Raw genomic sequence first — 19,254 nt, forward strand, 5'->3', positions numbered from 1 at the left:
TTGTAATATTACACACTTTAAAACAAAAAAAATTACACACTTCAACTTTGTTTTTTTGTTTTTTTAAGAAAAAGTGGGTGTGGTCACAATTGCCACAGATTCATAAATCACATAAATGTAGAACTGAAAAAAGTATTACCTCAGATGCCTTTGAGTAACTTGCCTCCATGTTGTGTTAATGATTGTGTCAACCATTTTGTGCAGTCCTTTGTATGTGTAAATTATGATTTAATCTTTAAAAGATCTATTGTGGCAGAAATCGCTTGCTAACAAGAAAATTCTTGTGTGTTCTTGCGAGCGTCTGAGATGAAATAGTGAGAGCTGAAATAACAATCGTCTGCCTTTTCTCCGTAATTAGCCCTATTCACACTCCACTGACAAAGAAAGGTGATGGAAAGAGAGAGATAGTGATGGATGAGGTAGAAGAGGGGAATCAGCGATGGAGGGGATTATAGTAAATGCAGAAGCAGGAGGGGGCGAGAGCGGAGGGTGTTGGGAGGTGGAATGGTCAAGTGTTATCAAGCTCCAGGGTCTTTTAATAGAAGTTTACACAGTGTGATCCTCGTGTGCGGTGTCAGATAATGTGTGCGGCTGATTTTGTGCTCCAGGGGAGGGGTTGAAGTAGGATTTAATTGTGTTGATAGAGGCTCTGGGGCGATGAGCAGAATTGAAATTGTGTTTGAAACTGGAATTCAATTTCAACAAAATATATTAAGGAACAATACACTGAATTTAAATGAATTCTTACGAAACCTTTTCTGTGAAAAAAAACCACAAGGAATAATGAGTGAGAAAAAAACAGAGAAAAGAGCAGAATTGGGATGGTTGAGAAATCAAACAAAGGTAATTTTATTACTGAAGCCTTTGTTCTGTTCGTTTCTTCCAGCGTGAGGCTCATACAGCTAACAAGCTGCATGAGGGTACAAACAGATATCTCATTTCATTCAAACTCTAGCCATGGACGCTATATTACACAGGATCAGTTTTAATGCGGGGAGTGACACGACCCTGTATTTTACCCCTTTGTTTTGTCTGAATGTTTTGTTTTTCAGAATATATATTTCATTTTATTGGTGGAGAAACACAATTTGTGAACAATGAATAATAAAAGAAGCTTTCTTTGATTTAAATCAATGAAAATATGAAAGTGTTGACAGCCAAAAGTCCATCTGGAGGGCTACACTGATGTAGAACAGCTATCAAAGCAACTGTGAAAATAGGCATATTCAGCTATATTTGGTATAACAATATATTTTTGAGTAACATTAAATAAACATATAAATGGATAGAAACATTTCATTGCATTTTCCTTTTCAGCCAACATATTTGACTTTATTTTAAAGGGGTCCTATTATGCTCTTTAACATCTTGATTTTGTTTTGGGAGTGTACTAGAACATGCTTTCATGCTTGGTGGTTCGAAAAATGCATTATTTTTAACATAGTTTACATTATTACAATACATTTCTCCCAGCCTGGCACAAATGACTCGATTAGTTCAGCCTTCTGAAAAACGGAATGTGTTGTGATTGGTTAGCTGTACCACGCCGCGTTGCGATTGGCGAACAGCTTAGACGGTGTTTCAGTACAGCCACGCCCCTTGTCAACGAAGCAAGCTCCGCGTACAACTGTTAGCGCAAGCTAGATTAAAGTGATTCTTAGGTTTTAAATATGGATATTTTTCTTCCTTGCATTACTGCTCTGAATCGGCTACTCTAGTCAATGCTTGTGTTTATACCCGCCGCACTGCGGTTCATTAAAGCGGCTCTCCATGCTGTATCGTTAGGGTAATCCCCTCCCTCCCACAACAATTTGAATTTCCGTGGGCGGGATTTAATTTAATGATATTCTAATGGACAGCGTTGTGACATCACTGCATGCGGAAAACAAACGTTGTAGTCCAAAGGAGCCGTTCGTTGTAGTTCTTGAAAAGGGATTTTTTTAAAAACGAAATATCTCCCTTTGGAGTGGACTCTGTAGATCTTTTTTATGCCCAAAAGATACACACCACACACTGACTAAAGTTTAAAAAGTGAAAAAGCATAAAAGGACCCCTTTAAGATGCAATAAAAGAGGTTTTATACCCCAAATATTATATTATTATCTATAATTTGATGGTTAAAGGATTATTCAAAATTAAATATTTCCAGATATTACGGACCCCCATGCCATCCAAGATGTTTATTTGTTTCTTTCTTCAGTTGAAAAGAAATTAAGGTTTTTCAGGAAAACATTCCAGGATTTTTCTCCATATAGTGGACTTGGAAAAAATCACACATGATGTAGGCGGAAGTACTCAGTGTTTTCAAAGCAAACTTGCAAATAAAGTCAAATGCCCTTTACAAAAAGAGGTAAAACAACAATGTCGTGATTTTGAAGTTGGAGGTGAAAATGAGATGGAGTTTTAGTTAGTTAGTTAATTCGCAGAGTTAGTGCAAGATGAGCATTTGTGGTTAAAAAAGCATATACTTTTTTATAATTTTGTTTTTTTTTTTTTTTAGAAAATGACCAATCGTTTTTGCTAGATAACACCTTTATTCCTCGGCTGGGATCGTGTAGAGCACTTTAAAGCTGCACTGAAACTGCAATTTGGTCCTTCAACCCATTAATCCTCATTGAAGTCCACTATATGGAGAACAATCCTGTAATGTTTTCCTCAAAAACCTCAATTTCTTTTCAGCTGAAGAAAGACATGACCTTCTTGGATGACATGGGGGGTGAGTAAATTATCAGGAACTTTTATTCTGGAAGTGAACTAATCCTTTAATCAATAACTATTGACAAAAACTGAAAATCAAAAATTGTAGATGTAAATCTACATTAAAAAAAAAATTAAAAGGTAGATCAGTGTATGTGAAAATGAACCTTCTGTACAATTTTGCCATAAACAGATGTTCAGCAAAGTGTTCTGGCGGTGGTTTTGCTATTTTTGTTATACAAATTAGAATAAATAAAATATTTTACATTCGACAAACTTCATCCCTGTTTTAGCCTACTAAATTGCATAAGATTTCTTGATTATTTCACTATGAATAATTATCCACATAAACATCTGAATAAAAAAAACAGCAGATGAAATAATTATCAAAATGGATAGTCCATGCATCAGACTTCCTTCGCCATCTCTTCGATTATTTTCTTCATCTGGAAGAAAAAACAAGTGTCATAAGGACATATTTTTGCTGTATGTACGCATATATGTAGTCATTGTGAGTGGTGTATTCATCAGTATTTGGTTTGTGTTTGGCTGCATGTGTGTGTACATGTTTGTCCTTGTGCAGGCTTCTCTTATCACCTCTTTCCATGTGATGACGCCACACAGCCGCCCACTCTCCGTTATAAACACACGCTGCTCACCTGTGACACTCATGATGCAATGAGCCTGACAGAACACACATAAACACACATTATCCAGAGAAACACCACAAAAAAAAAAAAAAAAAAAAAAAAAAAAAAAAAAACATACCACAAAACAGTCACATAATGTGAAATAAACCAACTACCAGAATATTCTCACTGCACCTGCTTTACAGTGCTTTCAGTAGTCAGTTGTAGCCGCACAGGTTGAATAGAACACACATCCTCTAGCTGTTTACATAAACCCTACAAGAAAATAAAAAGATTTAGTGATGATGAGAAGCAGGTATGTTATGTGGCTATCATGTTTTTGAACCAAGAGGACATTGAATGTAATTTGGAAAAAAAAGGTAACGCTTTACAATATAGCTCAGCCAAAAATGAAAATTACCCCATGATTTCCTCACCCTCAAGCCATCTTAGGTGTATATGACTTTCTTCTTTCAGGTGAATACAATCAGAGTTATATTAAAAAATGTTCTGTCTCTTCCAAGCTTTATAATGGTAGTGAATGGCTGTTGAGATTTTGAAACCTAAAAAAGTGCATCCATCCATCATAAAAAATACTCCACATGGATCCTGGAGGTTAATGAAAGCTTTCTGAAGTGATGTGTTTGTATGCCATTAGAGAGTGCTGTTCCAGTGATGTAGGACGTAGCGTAGCGTAAGCTCTGGTAAGTGACAAACACGGAAGAGCAGTGGAGAGAGCAAAACAAAACACAGGTCATGAATTAGACTACCTGGTCTCATGACGAAAATGTACCTGTGGGAACTTTTTTGCAAGACGCGACATACGTAACAATAAGTGCATATCACTGCAGTTATCAACATAAATTAACACTAGAGGTTGTAAAACAGCAAGCACTTGTAATTGTTTTCGTACACAATTATGATTACAGCTCCATATGTTACATTTTTTTTAGATGTAATAAGCTTGCTCGGTTGCTCAGCCGGCACAGAATTGGATTTAGGATGTGGAACAAATGGGTACGAATCCTGTGAAAAACATGACTTGTGATAAAAGAGTTGAAAGTTGACAGATCGAAAACAAGCTAAAATGGCATGCTTGCAATGGTGTTTTTTTGTCACATTTGCATTTAGGGAAGGTTTAGGTGTAGTGCAGATGGTATGTTATTTTAAAACATCACAGAGCATTAGAGTTATAGCGCCACTTAAGAGACATTTCAAGTCAGGACTGCGGCCAAAACCAACATTGCAGAAAACGTACCAGACGTACATTCATCTGCTCCCGGGGAAAAAAACAAACGCCCTTTCAGCACTACCCAGTGGCCATCTCTCATCGAATATGTGACAAAACGTATATGATGGTACATATTTCACGTCTTGCAAAAAAGTTCCCAGAGGTACGTTTTTGTCATGAGACCAGGTTGGAATTAGAAGTACAAAACAAGGATTTGTAAAGAAATCCTTGTTTTGTCACTCTCTTGTGAAGGTGCATACGACAGTTAGCCATTGCTAGAAATGACCGTTTATAAAGTTTTAAATCTGGATATTTTTCTTACACAAATGCGTCGATTCACTTCAGAAGGCCTTTATTAACCATGTGGAGTACTTTTTATGATGGATGGATGCACTTTATTGGACTTCAAAATCTGAACACCCATTCACTGCCATTATAAAGCTTGGAAGAGCCAGGACATTTTTTTTACTATAACTCCGATTGTATTTGTCTGAAAGAAGAAAGTCATATACACCTCGGATGGCTTGAACTTTTCCTTTAACATTAGTTAATGCATCAACTAACATAAACTAACAGTGTGCAGAAGATTTGTCACAGCGTTTATTCAACTTTTTTAACATTAGTTAATAAAAACAGAACTGTTCAGTGTTTGAAATGATGTTTATTGTAAAGTGTTACCAAAATGAGTTTAGGTTTAAAAAGTGTTTTTAAAGCTTTTAAAATAAACGTAGTCTCGCATTCTTCAGTTCATTTGACAATTTTTGCTGACAATTTGATCATCATTTTACGTGCCCTCATGCTTTTTACCGTAAAACACTGTCAAGTTCATTCGCAGTTTTGCTTGATTATTTAAAAAAATTACAGTTTTAGAGTTGAACCTTGACCTTGATAAAAAAAAAAATAAATTAACACTAGAGCTTTAGGGTCTTTATTCATCTTCAGAACACAAATTAAGATATTTTTGATGAATTCTGAGACCTTTCTGACCCATCATAGACAGCAACACAACTACCACAGATTTCATCAAAAATATCTTGATTTGTGTTCTGAAGATGAACGAAGGTATTACGGGTTTGGAACGACATGAGGATGAGTAATTACACATGGATTAATTACACTAAAAAAAAATGCTGGCTTATTTATTTTTTTTTACCCAAATGCTGGGTTTAGCACATTGGGTCATTTTATTGGGTTGTTTTTAATATTTTTACCCAGGTGCTAGGTTATTTTTTTAACCCAAATGCTGGGTTCAACTTGTTGGGTCATTTTATTGGGTTATTTTAAACATTTTTTACCAAGGTGCTGGGTAGTTTTTCTGTATATAAGTTGCCGGGTCATTTTTAACGCAGGGTTATTTTTTCTACCCAACCGCTCGGTTGAGTCTGTCTCTGACAAAACATCCCAGCTTCTGAGTTACAGTCAGAGCATGGGCTCTTTGTGTCCTCTAGTCTACAGGAGAGAGCGGTTCTCAGCACCGGCAATTTGGTCCACTTCTTAAGCGAAATAAAGGTTTGTATACATTTTATATAATTTATAAAGCCTTTATTGTGCTGTAAATTGTATTACTTTATGCAACACAACATAAGTACGAGATGTCAGTCAGCTGCGTCAGCAGCGTTTGTTTCACATGATGGAAACGCCTTTTGCCTTGCATAAAATAAATGGATTTTATTCATTATAGTATAGAGTTTAATTTAATTTTATGTTAAAATATGTTCTCTAATGTCAGTACTGTTTGTTTATGGGCAGGTAGTCACAGCATCTTTCAGCTACAACTGAAACGTGAGGCCACGGTCTGAAATTTGTGGATACCCCGGCGAACAGCAGCCCTCACTGGCTCAGATTTCGGTGATACACTGACACGAGAATTAGCTTAATTACAGAGAACGGAATACTTTACTTTGAATACTTTAAAATTAAAATGCCACTTTTAAATGTTGCATTTCTTATGTCTAAATGTTTTTTAAAAGAGTTTAAATATATATGATATTGTAAACTATGCTGTATTCACCCAAACAAATACAATTTGGGTAAATACATGTATTTTGTCCATGTGTTCTTGCTTAATAATATATGTTCATCTTTTGATTATTGCTGTTGCCTCTAGTAATTCTGTGTTTTTTATAAGTTCAAGTCAATTTTAAGCCAGTAATATAATTTTTAAACAGTAGTTGACTTAAATAAAATAGTTTGGTAAAAGCATTTTTTGTTCTGTCCAATATTTACCCAGTGCTGGGTTGCCAAATAACCCAAGTTGGGTTGTTTTTAACCCTGCATTTTTGGAGTGCAGTGACAGAAATGTAATTTTTGGGTGAACTATCCCTTTAAACTTGCACTAGATGGACGTTTTTGACTGTTGTGGCATCGGAAATTCACAGCACTCATGTGCGAGATGCTAAAAAAACAACTCTACACAAGTCTGGTTCAAGACGTCTGTATAGCGCATGTTTAAAAAGCACCGTAGTGGAATGCAAAAACACTCTTTGTGAGCTGAAAATCTAGCTGTGAATCCAGCCTCTGAATGGAAATATTTTAATTATTCTTTCATTATTTTTATTATTCTTTCAGTAACTTTGCACAATTCTTGTTATGACTCAGCACATTATTGGTTCAATTACCTCATTTCCATGCTGTTGCAGACCCTCCCACAGCTGTGATTTGTTGATTGTACCCAGGAGAATAGGGGAGTCTGGGAGACAAGAGAAAAACTAAATGACATGGCACAGCCAGAGCCTCAGACTGTCAGTCTCATTTCATTCAATATTACCATCACTGTACTGTACTGAAACATTATCTTGAGGGTGCAGTCTCGAGTATTTCTACTCATCAGCACACAATCACTCTGTCTTTGGCTCTTATCGGCACACATTTCATTGGCTTTCACTCTTCTGTCGAGCACCAAGGTGCTATTAAAGTCAAAGAGGTGCGATTGTGTTGTTGAGCTGGTAACATTTGTTAAACTCACCGTGAGAGTCCACCACAGGAAATTCGTTGTCTGTGCTGTCGTTCAGGATGCGCTGCAGACTTGTCAGTGTCTCGGTCCTCTCCAGCACGACTCCCGCTGGGATCACAAACTGCTTGATCTGAACATTGGCCAACCTTTGGGAGAGCATTCACGATGAAAACAATTTACTATCCAGCCACGGATACCTTGATGTCTCGCCTCAGAATCTCGCTTTGCAGAAAGAAATGCAAGGCTGTGTTGTCTCATGAAAAATGCAATTTAATTTCAAGTCATAACACGGTGGAGCCTGAAGGCAGACGAGCACACGGTTTACTAACTTTGGACAAGCGCGGATGAGAGATGGCAAGTGCGGGAGCTGTTTAATAAGGGATATGCCGTCGTAGAAAGATGGACGATGCTTTGCACGAGCCACTGCGTTGGATACCAGCGTAGCAACCAGCGAGGGGACGGCGTGAGAGCACTGGCCTGTCATTTCCAGAGCCAATAGAGCAGGAGAGAGCGTGTGTGTTACAGCCCCAGAGAAGGCGGCTGCTCCTGTGCACACACAAAATATGGCCTCATCAATACATTTAGACAGCCCTTATCGTCTCTCTGAGCCTGCAGTGTTGATAATCCCCCGTCAGAAAGTTGACAAGGTAATAAGTTTGTTTACCTGCTAGCGCATAGCCGCCTGGATTTATCAAACTCTCTGCTGATGAGATTCCATCTGAGAGCAAATAGGCCGTGCCCTCTCCTACCAAACGCCCCACCGCAGCACCTAAAACAGGCAAGTGTTATTTCAATGGGGCTTTTTTTAAAATTATGTTTTATGTTTAAAAAAAATGTAATTGTGACTTTTTATCTTGCAATTCTGACTTTTTTTCCCAGAATTGTAAGATATACACTTACAGCTGAGTTATAAAATCAGAATTGAGATACAAACTATAAATTCAGTTTTGACTTTTTTCTCGCAATTTCACGTTTATAACACAATTCCGAGTTTGTATCTGACAATTCTGACTTTTCTTTCACAATTCCGAGTTTGTATCTCGCAATTCCGAGTTTATATCTTACAATTCTGACTTTTCTTTCAAAATTCCTAGTTTGTATCTCACAATTCCGACTTCTTTTCTCACAATTCCGAGTTTGTATCTCACAATTTAGCCTTGTTTTTCCGCAATTCCGAGTTTGTATCTCGCAAATCCGAGTTTATATCTCACAATTCTGACTTTTCTCTCACAATTCTGAGTTTGTACCTTGCAATTCTGACTTATTTTCTCACAATTCCGAGTTTGTATCTCGCAATTCTGACTTATTTTCTCACAATTCCGAGTTTGTATCTTGCAATTCTGACTTATTTTCTCACAATTCTAAGTTTGTATTTCACAGTTCGGACTTATTTTCCGCAATTCCGAGTTTATATCTCACAATTCTGACTTTTCTCTTACAATTCCAAGTTTGTATCTCGTAATTCTGAGTTTATATCTCACAATTCTGACTTTTCTCTCACAATTCCGAGTTTGTATCTCGCAATTCTGACTTGTTTTCCACAATTCTGAATTTATATCTCACAATTCAGACTTTTCTTTCACAATTCTGAGTTTATATCTCACAATTCTGACTTTTCTCTTACAATTCAGAGTTTGTATCTCGCAATTCTGACTTATTTTCTGACAATTCCGAGTTTGTATCTCACAATTCTGACTTGTTTTCCACAATTCTGAGTTTATATCTCACAATTCTGACTTTTCTCTCACAATTCAGAGTTTGTATCTTGCAATTCTGACTTATTTTCTGACAATTCCGAGTTTGTATCTCACAATTCGGACTTGTTTTCCACAATTCCGAGTTTGTAGCTCGCAATTCCGAGTTTATATCTCACAATTCTGACTTTTCTCTCACAATTCTGAGTTTGTATCTCACAATTCTGAGTTTGTATCTTGCAACTCTGACTTTTTACTTGCAATTCCGAGTTTGTATCTTGCAAGTCTGACTTATTTTCTTGCAATTCCGAGTTTATATTTCGCAATTCTGACTTTGTTTTTACAATTCCAAGTTGATATCTCGTAATTCTGACTTTTTTTTCTTGCAATTCCAAGTTATCACACAATTCTGACTTTTTTCTCACAATTCTGAGTTTGTACAGTATCTCGCAATTCTGACTTATTGTCTCACAATTCCGAGTTTTTATCTCACAAGTCTGACTTTTTTCTCAGAATTGAGATATATAAATGCACAATTGCGAATTCTATAAGAAAAAAGACTATTTTCTCAGAATTACGAGTTTATATCTCACAATTCTGACGTAATAACGCAATTGTATGATATTTAAGATATTTAGCAGAACAAAAGATTTTTTTAAAATTATTTAATATATAATGTGTCATTATTTTATTTTAATTTGTCAATATGTCTGAATTTTTAAATACATTTTTCTTTTCTTTTTTTTAAATATTCAAATTTATTCATTTTATTTGTTTCAAATTTTTCTTATGTTTTATTCATTATATGCTATTATTGTTAGTAGTAGTAGTATTATAATTGTTGTTATTTGCATATGAATTACTATTATATATATTTTTTTTTTTTTTTTTTTTTTTTTGTATATTATGAATTTATTATTTGCATATAGTATGATATAAATCCCATGGTATGATTACCTAATGATGCCCTACTTACCGTAAACAAATACGGGCATGAAATAGCCAGCAGGTAAAGGCAAAGTGCAGGCCACGACCAACAGCCCAACCTTACAAAGAGAAGTTAGAAATCATGAAATCAGCTTATAAGAACTTTTTTGAAATTCTTGAACAAGCAGTTTATCAACAAAATAATAATTATTGCTACATAATACTAATTCTATTTCACCTTTGCAATAATAAAAAATCCTAGCGTTTGGAAATAACTTTTGCCAGGTGGGTTCCATGCCTGCCAGAATGTTTTCTGAGGTTCAGGCAGGGCAGATGCATTCTGGGAAACGGTGTACCAGGAAGTGCTATCTAACAGTGAAGTAAGTAGTTGCTTCATTGTGAGCTGTTAGAAAACAAGAAAAAATTTAAAGTGAATACAAAGTGTGAACAGTAAGCACGTAAGTTTGATACACTGCCAGTGTTCTAGAAATAGACCTATCCTCACCTCAGCAGCTATGAAATGTCCCGCCGAGTGATAAAACGTAAAGCAGCCGAGGAGAAATGCCACTATGGCTGAATAAAGTGCCTTTCTGGATAAGATTATTTATAAAAAGATGCAACTCTGGGTTAAATCACAACAAATATCTCCAGGCATCCAATCAAAAGACATACATCTGCCTTCAACATACAGTGGCATCCATAAATAGGAGACCTTGATGGAAATCTAGGATTAAAAATCTAATTTAAACTTGGAAATAACATATTTTATGATTGAAGACATGTAAATATTTAAAGTTACATTGTTATTCTGAATTGAATTCTATTAAATTGAATTCTAGATAAATGGAAAGAAAGAAAGAAAGGCCTGAAAGAAAGTCTCTCAAATTGTACATTATTTCCAGTCTGTGGGAATAAATTTTTCAGCTCACTCTGTTGCCAGAAGTCTGCTGATGGGTTTGTTTGTTTTGACAAAACGCAGAGCCCAGCGATGACAGAATAAATAAATACAGCTGAGAATACTGCAGAACAGCCTGAATCAGAGGAAAACATGATCAGAACAATTACTGCTTCATGAATGCTAATAATATAACCCAAACCCCGAGGTAACAGATATGACTAAGCAGTATTTAACTTATGACTGTCCATGAGATTTTACCCAAGCAGAGCGAAAATAAATATTTCAAAAGGCTGGTAAGGCAGATCAGAAGAAAAGCTGGTTTTAAACAGGGCCTGGATGGTTTCTGTAAACATAGATCAAAGAAATATTAAAGCAGTTCTCTCGTATATCCTTTAAAATAAAACTAGACTACAATGTGGTGTGATACTTTCAGTTCAATCATATCTAAATTCAATTCATAGTATCCCACAAGACTATCTGTGGTAGATGAGATTACTACAAAGACACCATTAGCATCCATTAGGGGGCGCTGTAGTTAGTGTAACCCTCTCACCTTGATCTCTACTACAGACCGAAAGCAGTCTGAAGGTGATTGCGCCACAAGCCGCCGCAAAGAAGCAGGGACAGTAATCTCTGACTGAATAATGAGTCCCCATCACCTCTATACTGAACAGAACACCTATGACAATGAAGCATAGATAAATATACAGGGAAAGGTCAGCTGACAGAATGAATGACTGACTGATTAGATACAATAATGACTTTGTATTTTTTTTAGTAGTGAAGGATATCAGATCGCAATGACGTCAACTCACCGCTGACTGGAGCCCCGAAACAGCTCGCAACGCCCACTGCTGATGCCACAACCAGCATTTCTCCTTTAGCTGCTCTCTGAGTGAACGGAGCCACAAGAGTCATTAGCATAAGTAGCCTTCTATACAATTTCCATCTGGTTCTCATATTGCCAAATGAAAGTGGGTTCATGTATTGCAGTGCTTTTCAGATACCTGCTTTCCACCACGGCAGGAATCATGCAGACGACTCATGAACGCACCCACCATGATAGATAAATGGACAAATGGACCCTTTTGAGATGATAAGGTCAGTATATTCAGAACGTCCATTTATCCATGAGTTTTACATCCTCATTTGCATATACGATGATTTCTTACCACTTTGCCGAGAAACACTGTGCTGCCTGAAGCTAGTGTGCATATCAGGCCAAACAGTTTAGCGAAGAGATTGGAGAGGGACAGGTAATCGGGCATGTCTATCCCTAAGAGAATTGCCCTCGCCTCAGGAACACCAGAGCCTGAGGGGTCAAACACATCATGCATGACCAAATGCACCAGATAGCCCTTCTCAAAAAAAAAAATTATCATTAAATGCGTCTGTGTTTCACAACATCAGCATAATCCCAAAGCAATCGTCTTTGTTTGAAACTTACGTTTAATAGATTATTATTTCATAAAAAAGGCTTGTTTGTCTAAAACACTGTGGCAGAAATCAATGGAAGTCTGTTTCCGCCACTGAATAAAAAATAAAATAAGGTAATTGTGACTTTTTACCTCACAATTCTGACTTTTTTCTTGCAATTGCAAGTTTACATCTCACATTTCTGACTTTTTTTCTCAGAATTGTGAGATATAAACTCACAATTGTGAGTTATAAAGAAATGCAAGATATAATCACAATTCTTTTTTTCTGAATTGCATAATATAAACTCACAATTGTGAGAAATAAAGTCAGAATTGCAAGATTAAAATGTGCAATTCTGACATTTTTCCTCAGAACTGTGAGACATAAACCCGAATTTGCATGTTATTAAATCAGAATTGTGAGCTAACTCGCAATTCTGAGAAATATTCACAATTCTGAGAAATAAATTTAGAATTGCAAGATATAAACTCGTAATTATTAAGTAAGAATTGCAAGATATAAAGTTAGAATTATTACTTTTTTCTCAGAATTGCGTGATATACTCACAGTTAAGACAAATTAAGTCAGAATTGCGAGATTAAAACAATTCTGACTTTTATCGTGAGTTATGAAGTTCTCACAATTGTGAAATATAAACTTGCAGTTGTGAGTTATAAAGTAGGAATTGCAAGATATAAAGTCAGAATTTATTTTTTCTCAGAATTGCGTGATATAAACTCAGAATTGGAAGAAATAAAGTCAGAATTGCAAGAATAAAACACAATTCTGACTTTTTTTCCTTTACAATTGTGGCTTTGTATTTCGCAATTCTGACTTTTTTCTTAGAATTGTGAGATATAAACGTACAAATGCGAGTTATAAAGTAGGAATTGCAAGATATAAAGTCAGAATTTCTTTTTTCTCAGAACTGCGTGATTTAGACTCAGAATTGGAAGAAATAAAGTCATAATTGCAAGATTAAAACACAATTCTGACTTTTCTCGCAATTGTGGCTTTGTATTTCGCAATTCTGACTTTTTTTCTTCCAATTGCAACTTTACATCTCGCAATTATGACTTTTTTTCAGAATTGTGAGATAAAAACTTGAAACTGCATACTGTAAAGTCAGAATTGTGAGAACTTGCAATTCTGAAAAATAAACATGCAATTCTGAGAAATGAAGTCGTAACTGCGAGTTATAATTTCAGATTTGCTAGATATTTTTTTTTTATTTAGCAAGATTTTCTCGCAATTCTGACTTTTGTTTTCTCAGAATTGTGAGATATAAACTCGCTTTCGTGAGTTATGAAGTCCAATTATAAGGAGGAAAAAAATGTGGAGAAAAAAAAGTCAAAAATGCAAGATGTAAACGTTCAATTCCAAGAAAAAAGTTAGGATTGTGAGATAAAGGGTTGCAATTACCTTTTTTTTTAATTCAGTGGTGGAAACGGGCTTCCATAGAAATCACATATTAACATGTAGAAATTTGATCAGTCCAGTCAAGCTACATCTTCTAGTTGCATTAAAATATTTGAAACTTATTACATTTATATTTTATATTTATATAAAATAAATACAAAACGGTAATGACAGTAACTCTCAATTGAACAGGGGAACCACTGATACTAATGCGCTCTAGTTATTATAGTATTAGGGGAGGGCCCTTGCTCAGTGGCTTCAGTGCCTCATCAAAACATGATTTCAGGCCCGCCCAAAAATCCTGAAAGCAAAAATGGTGAAAAACTGTTTTCAGACAATTTAGTACTACATAGTTTACAGTCTTTGTAATTGTTTTCAGCAATACATTTCTAACATTTATAATGTGTTGATAAACAATACTCTGAACTGCTTTTACACTGACTAAAATAATTAAGTAAAAACTAAAACAAAACATGCTTTTGCCCACATTTTTTAAGCTTAATTTTTTTTTGCAGTGTATAGATGAGTAGCTGACCTGCAGAGAATGGGCAGATGCTGTGGGCAAAGCTGGTGGACAAAGCACACAGGCAGGCTGGGTATAGCGTCCAGCAGAGGAACTGCAGCAGGTGGTGACCCTTCAGACATCCGTACAGCCACTGGTGAGCTAATAGGAGAGAAGGACATGGGCTGAGGTTTGTGTGAAAAATGCAAAAGAGTCTAAGGTCAGGTCTGTTTTTGAAAGACCTTGCCCCACTCAGCTGCTAGAATGCTTCAGCGCTCAAACAGTTAACCGACCCACCTGCATCTGTATGTAAATTCTGTACGAAACATTTTTTTGAGTGGCATGGTGGAACCGCTCACCGTTCAGCAGTTTGGCTACAGTCATATCCATGAAGAAGCTCATTAGAGCGGTGATGATCCCTAACAGGGCATAACAGTACCACTCCATTCTAGCAAAAGACACCAGAACCTTCTTCACATACAGCACACACTCTGCCCAAATGTAAAGAACATAAATTAGGGTTGGTAATTATGATATTTTGGAGTTTACTGCATTAAAAAAATTGATTGAGTGACATCATCGATGACAGGGGAAATTATCCACCTTACCTCTGATGCGTGACCGTGATTGTTGCCATGGTTTCGATGAATGCCCATTAGAGCTGATTAGCTGTTCCTCCACCTTATCTTGGGCTGTCTTATCTTCATCTGTGCATTGTTCTTCGTTTTCTTCAAGACGCTTTACATTCACACAAGTCTCATCCATGGTCTAAAATGCCACGTGAGCTCTTAATGAAATGTTCATATTATTAAATCAAATATATTAGCCATGGCAACTCTTAGGGATAGATCAACCAAAATTTAAAATTGTATCATTATTTACTCACACACCACTTGTTCTTCTACAAAGAAGTAGATATTTTAATGAATGTTGATGACCAAACAGTTGACGGTAGCCATCGATTTCCATAGTATTTTTTTCCATATTATGGAAGTCAACTGCTACCATCAACTGTTTGGTTACTAACATTCCTAATAATATCTTGCTTTGTTCTCAACAAACAGCCATTTGTTACCATATTATTATTATTATTATTATTATTTTTATCATAAACATAAACATATTGTTTCTCCTAGTTATTTACCTTGCACATTCAATAATGTAAATAGTTTATTTCTGTGTTGTAAAATAAGGTGATATGGCAACACTGTATCAGACCACTCACTGCACTATTAATCTGTGAATCCTTACTGTAATAACAATTATAGCAGAGCTAAAATCATAAAAAAATAAAATAATAATCGTTGTTTCATGTCAATACATTTCTTTTTTGGTGAGTAGCTGTTAGCGATTAGCTATTAGCGATTAGGGTTAGCGATTCAAATTTCTCAGGGGTTGGTTTGTATCACAGTTTTAGAGTTATGGTTTTATATAAATATATATAAAAATAAAGAAAATAAGAACAAATAATCTAACTACAAGCAACAGCACAAATAAATACAACAGAGCAAAGATACAAATAAAATAAACAGTGCTTTACAGGTTTTTTAGGTAGGTCTAACATTAGTTTTTAGGTACAAAAATGGAATAAAGCAATCAAATGTAAAATAACATTGCATATTTGACTGTATAAATTAAAGATGAATCCTTGTTAAATTTACACAAGCTGTTGAGTCAAGAGCAGTGATTTCCCTGTCTTTTGTTGTTTGATTAACATAAAAAAAAGTGCTGTCACTTTAAGACAATGCATGGACCCAGTACACTGATACGGGACGTCTGCTAGGATACTAATCAAAATGGGCACGTTGACATAATTTTTCTGTAATTTGTCCATTCAAGCACAAGACTTGAAAGAGAACCCAATATTTATACACTGAATGAACCTGAGACCTGAACACGTTTGTGTGTTTCGGATAAGCACACTTCCCACTGCGCAAGTTCTCATTACATGTCTTCTGGTTCTTGAATGTTTAATCTGGCAAGGCTTAAATGAGTTTAGTTTAAAGGAGATCTATCATGCCCCTTTTTAGAATATGTAATGTAAGTCTCAGGTGTTCCCAGAATGTGTTGGTGAAGTTTCAGCTCAAACTGCTCCACAGATCATTTGTTATATCATTTTGAAAATGCCTATTTTGAGTTGAAGCAGAAACAGTTTTCGTGCATGTCTCTTTAAATGCAAATGAGCTGCTACTCCCGGCCCCCTTTTCCAGAATAGGGCTGTGCCTTTACAACTCGTACCTCAGATAATCTGCTAAAAAACATCTGATTATCATGTCTATCGTGCTAAAATCATGCATTTTAAAACCATATTAGTTAAACTTCTGATATATGGTTTTCTGAGTGCGCACATTCGAAGCATGCGCACAGAAAGCGTCTGTCACACGACATGTAAGAACTGAACTAAGTTTTCTTTCATGTCTTATTGCACTTAAACTGTCAATTACACAAAAGTTAATGTTAAAAACACGAGTTACAAAAACAGTCAATTATGTCTGTGAAGGTAAACAGCTGGGAAAGAAATTGCATGTTTATATTAGATCTGTGTGGCAGCAGCGTAATATACAGTAAATAAATCAATAAATTCACTGTTCTCTTGTCTCCTCTGAGGCTGGGACTCTAAATAGTGTTCTGTGCTCGTCTGTGCAGCCAACGACAGAACAGTTAGCATTTTCATGATACGTCACAGATAGAAACACAGGCCATTCAACACCTGGGTCTTGACTGCATAAATGACAGGTCATATTCGAGCATACAGCACTCACATTGAACAAAGTTTACAAAGAGTGACTGGTTTGTTTTTTTTACTGGGAAGCCAGATTGTGTATCCGTTAACAGAAACATACATTAGCCGAACTCTGTTTTACGTGTTGTTATTTTTAACATCCATATTACAGATGCCTTGTCAGATTTAAGTTGAACCGCGGTGCAAGTGCGTGCCAAACCGTAGGTGGAGAACGGTACGATTCGATTTTTTTACCGGGAACCATTACACCCCTCGAAGAAGGATATTGTAATGTCATCACGATTATGTACAAATGATTGCACTTTATTCCTAACAATTACAAAACAGATACTTAGGAAGTTCCAAAATACTGCGAATGATTAAACGCCAACCTTAATGTCATTTGAAAATTAAAAAATAAACTTTAAAGAGAGCTCACCTTTCAGCCTGTTGACTCATTCCACATGAAAGACCGTTGAGGTCAGAATCAGCTCTTTACCCTGGCGTCACCAGATGTAGCATGAAAGGAAAATTAAGCTTTAACTTATTTATGGTGCACGTCCTCTCCCGCTTGCCTCTGGGCAGCCAATGAATTGGAACAATGTGAAATTTAAGTTTCCTTTTTGTTTTCTCTAAAATTCATTTTGATCTCAAATGTCATTGAGATGAAGCTCGTCGTGGCCTTTTGGAACTTTTAATTAGGCAGTTAATGAAATGACCTGTGATGTGGTATGAACCTTTGTTGTTAAGGCAGAGAGAGCAGAGAGTGATAGAACCTGACTGACCTTTAGAATTGTCATCAGGACTCTTATAACGCTCGCACGCTTTAATGAGCCCTGACGACATTTCTTAACAGGTGAAAAGAGAAGCATGAATTTAAAAGTGTACCCAGCTTTTCTCATGTGTTGCATAATTTAGAATGTAATTGCCCCCTTATATGGTCTCTGTTTGAGCACTGATTCACATTGCATTAACCTTCATTCAAGGTGAAAGCAATCACACAAACCACACAAATCATTCACTTGACTCAGTGTCGCACACAATCCTTTATTTTCAGCTTTTTTGTTTTACACAGAATTTCCAAAATCACACAGTGCTGTGGTGGAAATACTATTTTTTTAATTTCATTAAAATGCAACAATGGATTCCATTAAGCTATTTCAAACAATAAAGCATTAATGCATCATTTGGGTCCTGTTTTGCACACAATCAGCATCATAGCCAAGTATGTCTATATAGCAATGGAGAGAAAAACTGCATATATATATTCTTTTTTTATCTTAGCATTTCATACACTACCAGTCAAAAGTTTTTGAACAGTAAGATTTTTATATATATGTATATATTTTTTAAAGAAGTCTCTTCTGCTCACCAAGCCTGCATTTACTTGATCCAAAGTACAGCAAAAACAGTACAATTTAGAAATATTTTTACTACTTAAAATAACTGTGTTCTATTTGAATATTTTTTTAAATGTAATTTATTCCTGTGATTTCAAAGCTGAACTTTTAACATAATTACTCCAGTCACATGATCCTTCAGAAATCATTCTAATATGCTGATTTGCTGCTCAAAATACCATTTATTATTATTATTATTATTATTTTGAAAACAGCTTTTTTCAGGTTTCTGAATGGAAAGTTTAGAAGAACAGCATTTATCTGAAATAGAAATCTTTTGTAACATAAATGTCTTTATCATCACTTTTGATCAAAGCATGCTAAATAAAAGTATTAGTTTCTATAATCCCCTATATTCTCTATAATAAAAAAATCAGCAAATCAACATATTACAATGATTTCTGAAGGATCATTTGACACTGAGGACTGGAGTAATGATGCTGAAAATTTAGCTTTGATCACAGGAATAAATTTACATTTTAAAATATATTCAAATAGAAAAATAGTTATTTTAAATAGTAAAAATATTTTAAAATGTTACTGTTTTTTGTACTTTGGATCAAATAAATGCAGGCTTGATGAGCAGAAGAGAATTCTTTAAAAACCATAAAAAATCTTACTGTTCAAAAACTTTTGATTGGTAGTGTATAAAAACGTGTGACTGTAAATAAAAGAAAAAATTGTTCAATGAAAACAAATATAACATTTTTTCAGAAACGTCTAGATACTTGTATGTCTTCTTAAAGTCATGACAACATGGTGG

The 19,254-nt window shown here is 35.5% G+C and overlaps 1 protein-coding gene across 2 annotated transcripts; it reads right to left on the reverse strand.

The window, feature by feature from the left end:
• Window positions 1-2,442: 2,442 nt before the first annotated feature.
• clcnk (chloride channel K) lies at window positions 2,443-17,874 on the reverse strand. 2 transcript variants are annotated; one of them, XM_051096078.1, is made up of 20 exons: window positions 17,531-17,874; window positions 14,978-15,137; window positions 14,729-14,860; window positions 14,403-14,531; window positions 12,202-12,341; window positions 12,037-12,114; window positions 11,845-11,920; window positions 11,583-11,708; window positions 11,288-11,372; window positions 11,061-11,162; window positions 10,637-10,721; window positions 10,370-10,534; window positions 10,181-10,250; window positions 8,175-8,279; window positions 7,840-8,056; window positions 7,523-7,656; window positions 7,176-7,246; window positions 3,522-3,602; window positions 3,295-3,381; window positions 2,443-3,143 (listed from the first exon to the last, which is right to left on the reverse strand). In XM_051096078.1, exons 2-20 carry the CDS (start codon window positions 15,132-15,134, stop codon window positions 3,105-3,107), a joined length of 2,079 nt encoding a protein of 692 aa, XP_050952035.1. In that variant the 5' UTR covers window positions 15,135-15,137; window positions 17,531-17,874; the 3' UTR covers window positions 2,443-3,104. The 2 variants fall into 2 exon arrangements, with proteins under 2 accessions (XP_050952035.1, XP_050952034.1); XM_051096077.1 differs by having other exon boundaries at window positions 14,978-15,156; window positions 17,531-17,873.
• Window positions 17,875-19,254: the final 1,380 nt, after the last annotated feature.

This window comes from Labeo rohita, chromosome 23 (genome assembly GCF_022985175.1).
Source record: "Labeo rohita strain BAU-BD-2019 chromosome 23, IGBB_LRoh.1.0, whole genome shotgun sequence".
NCBI lineage: Eukaryota > Metazoa > Chordata > Actinopteri > Cypriniformes > Cyprinidae > Labeo > Labeo rohita.

Excerpts from the sequence above, each read along its gene's own strand:
- clcnk (XM_051096078.1), bottom strand. The coding sequence starts at position 15,134 with ATGGATGAGACTTGTGTGAATGTAAAGCGTCTTGAAGAAAACGAAGAA. Across the intron at positions 11,373-11,582 it reads GGTCTGTAGTAGAGATCAAG|AAACCATCCAGGCCCTGTTT; the intron begins GTGAGAGGGTTA and ends CTATGTTTACAG. Across the intron at positions 10,251-10,369 it reads GATTTTTTATTATTGCAAAG|GTTGGGCTGTTGGTCGTGGC; the intron begins GTGAAATAGAAT and ends TCTCTTTGTAAG.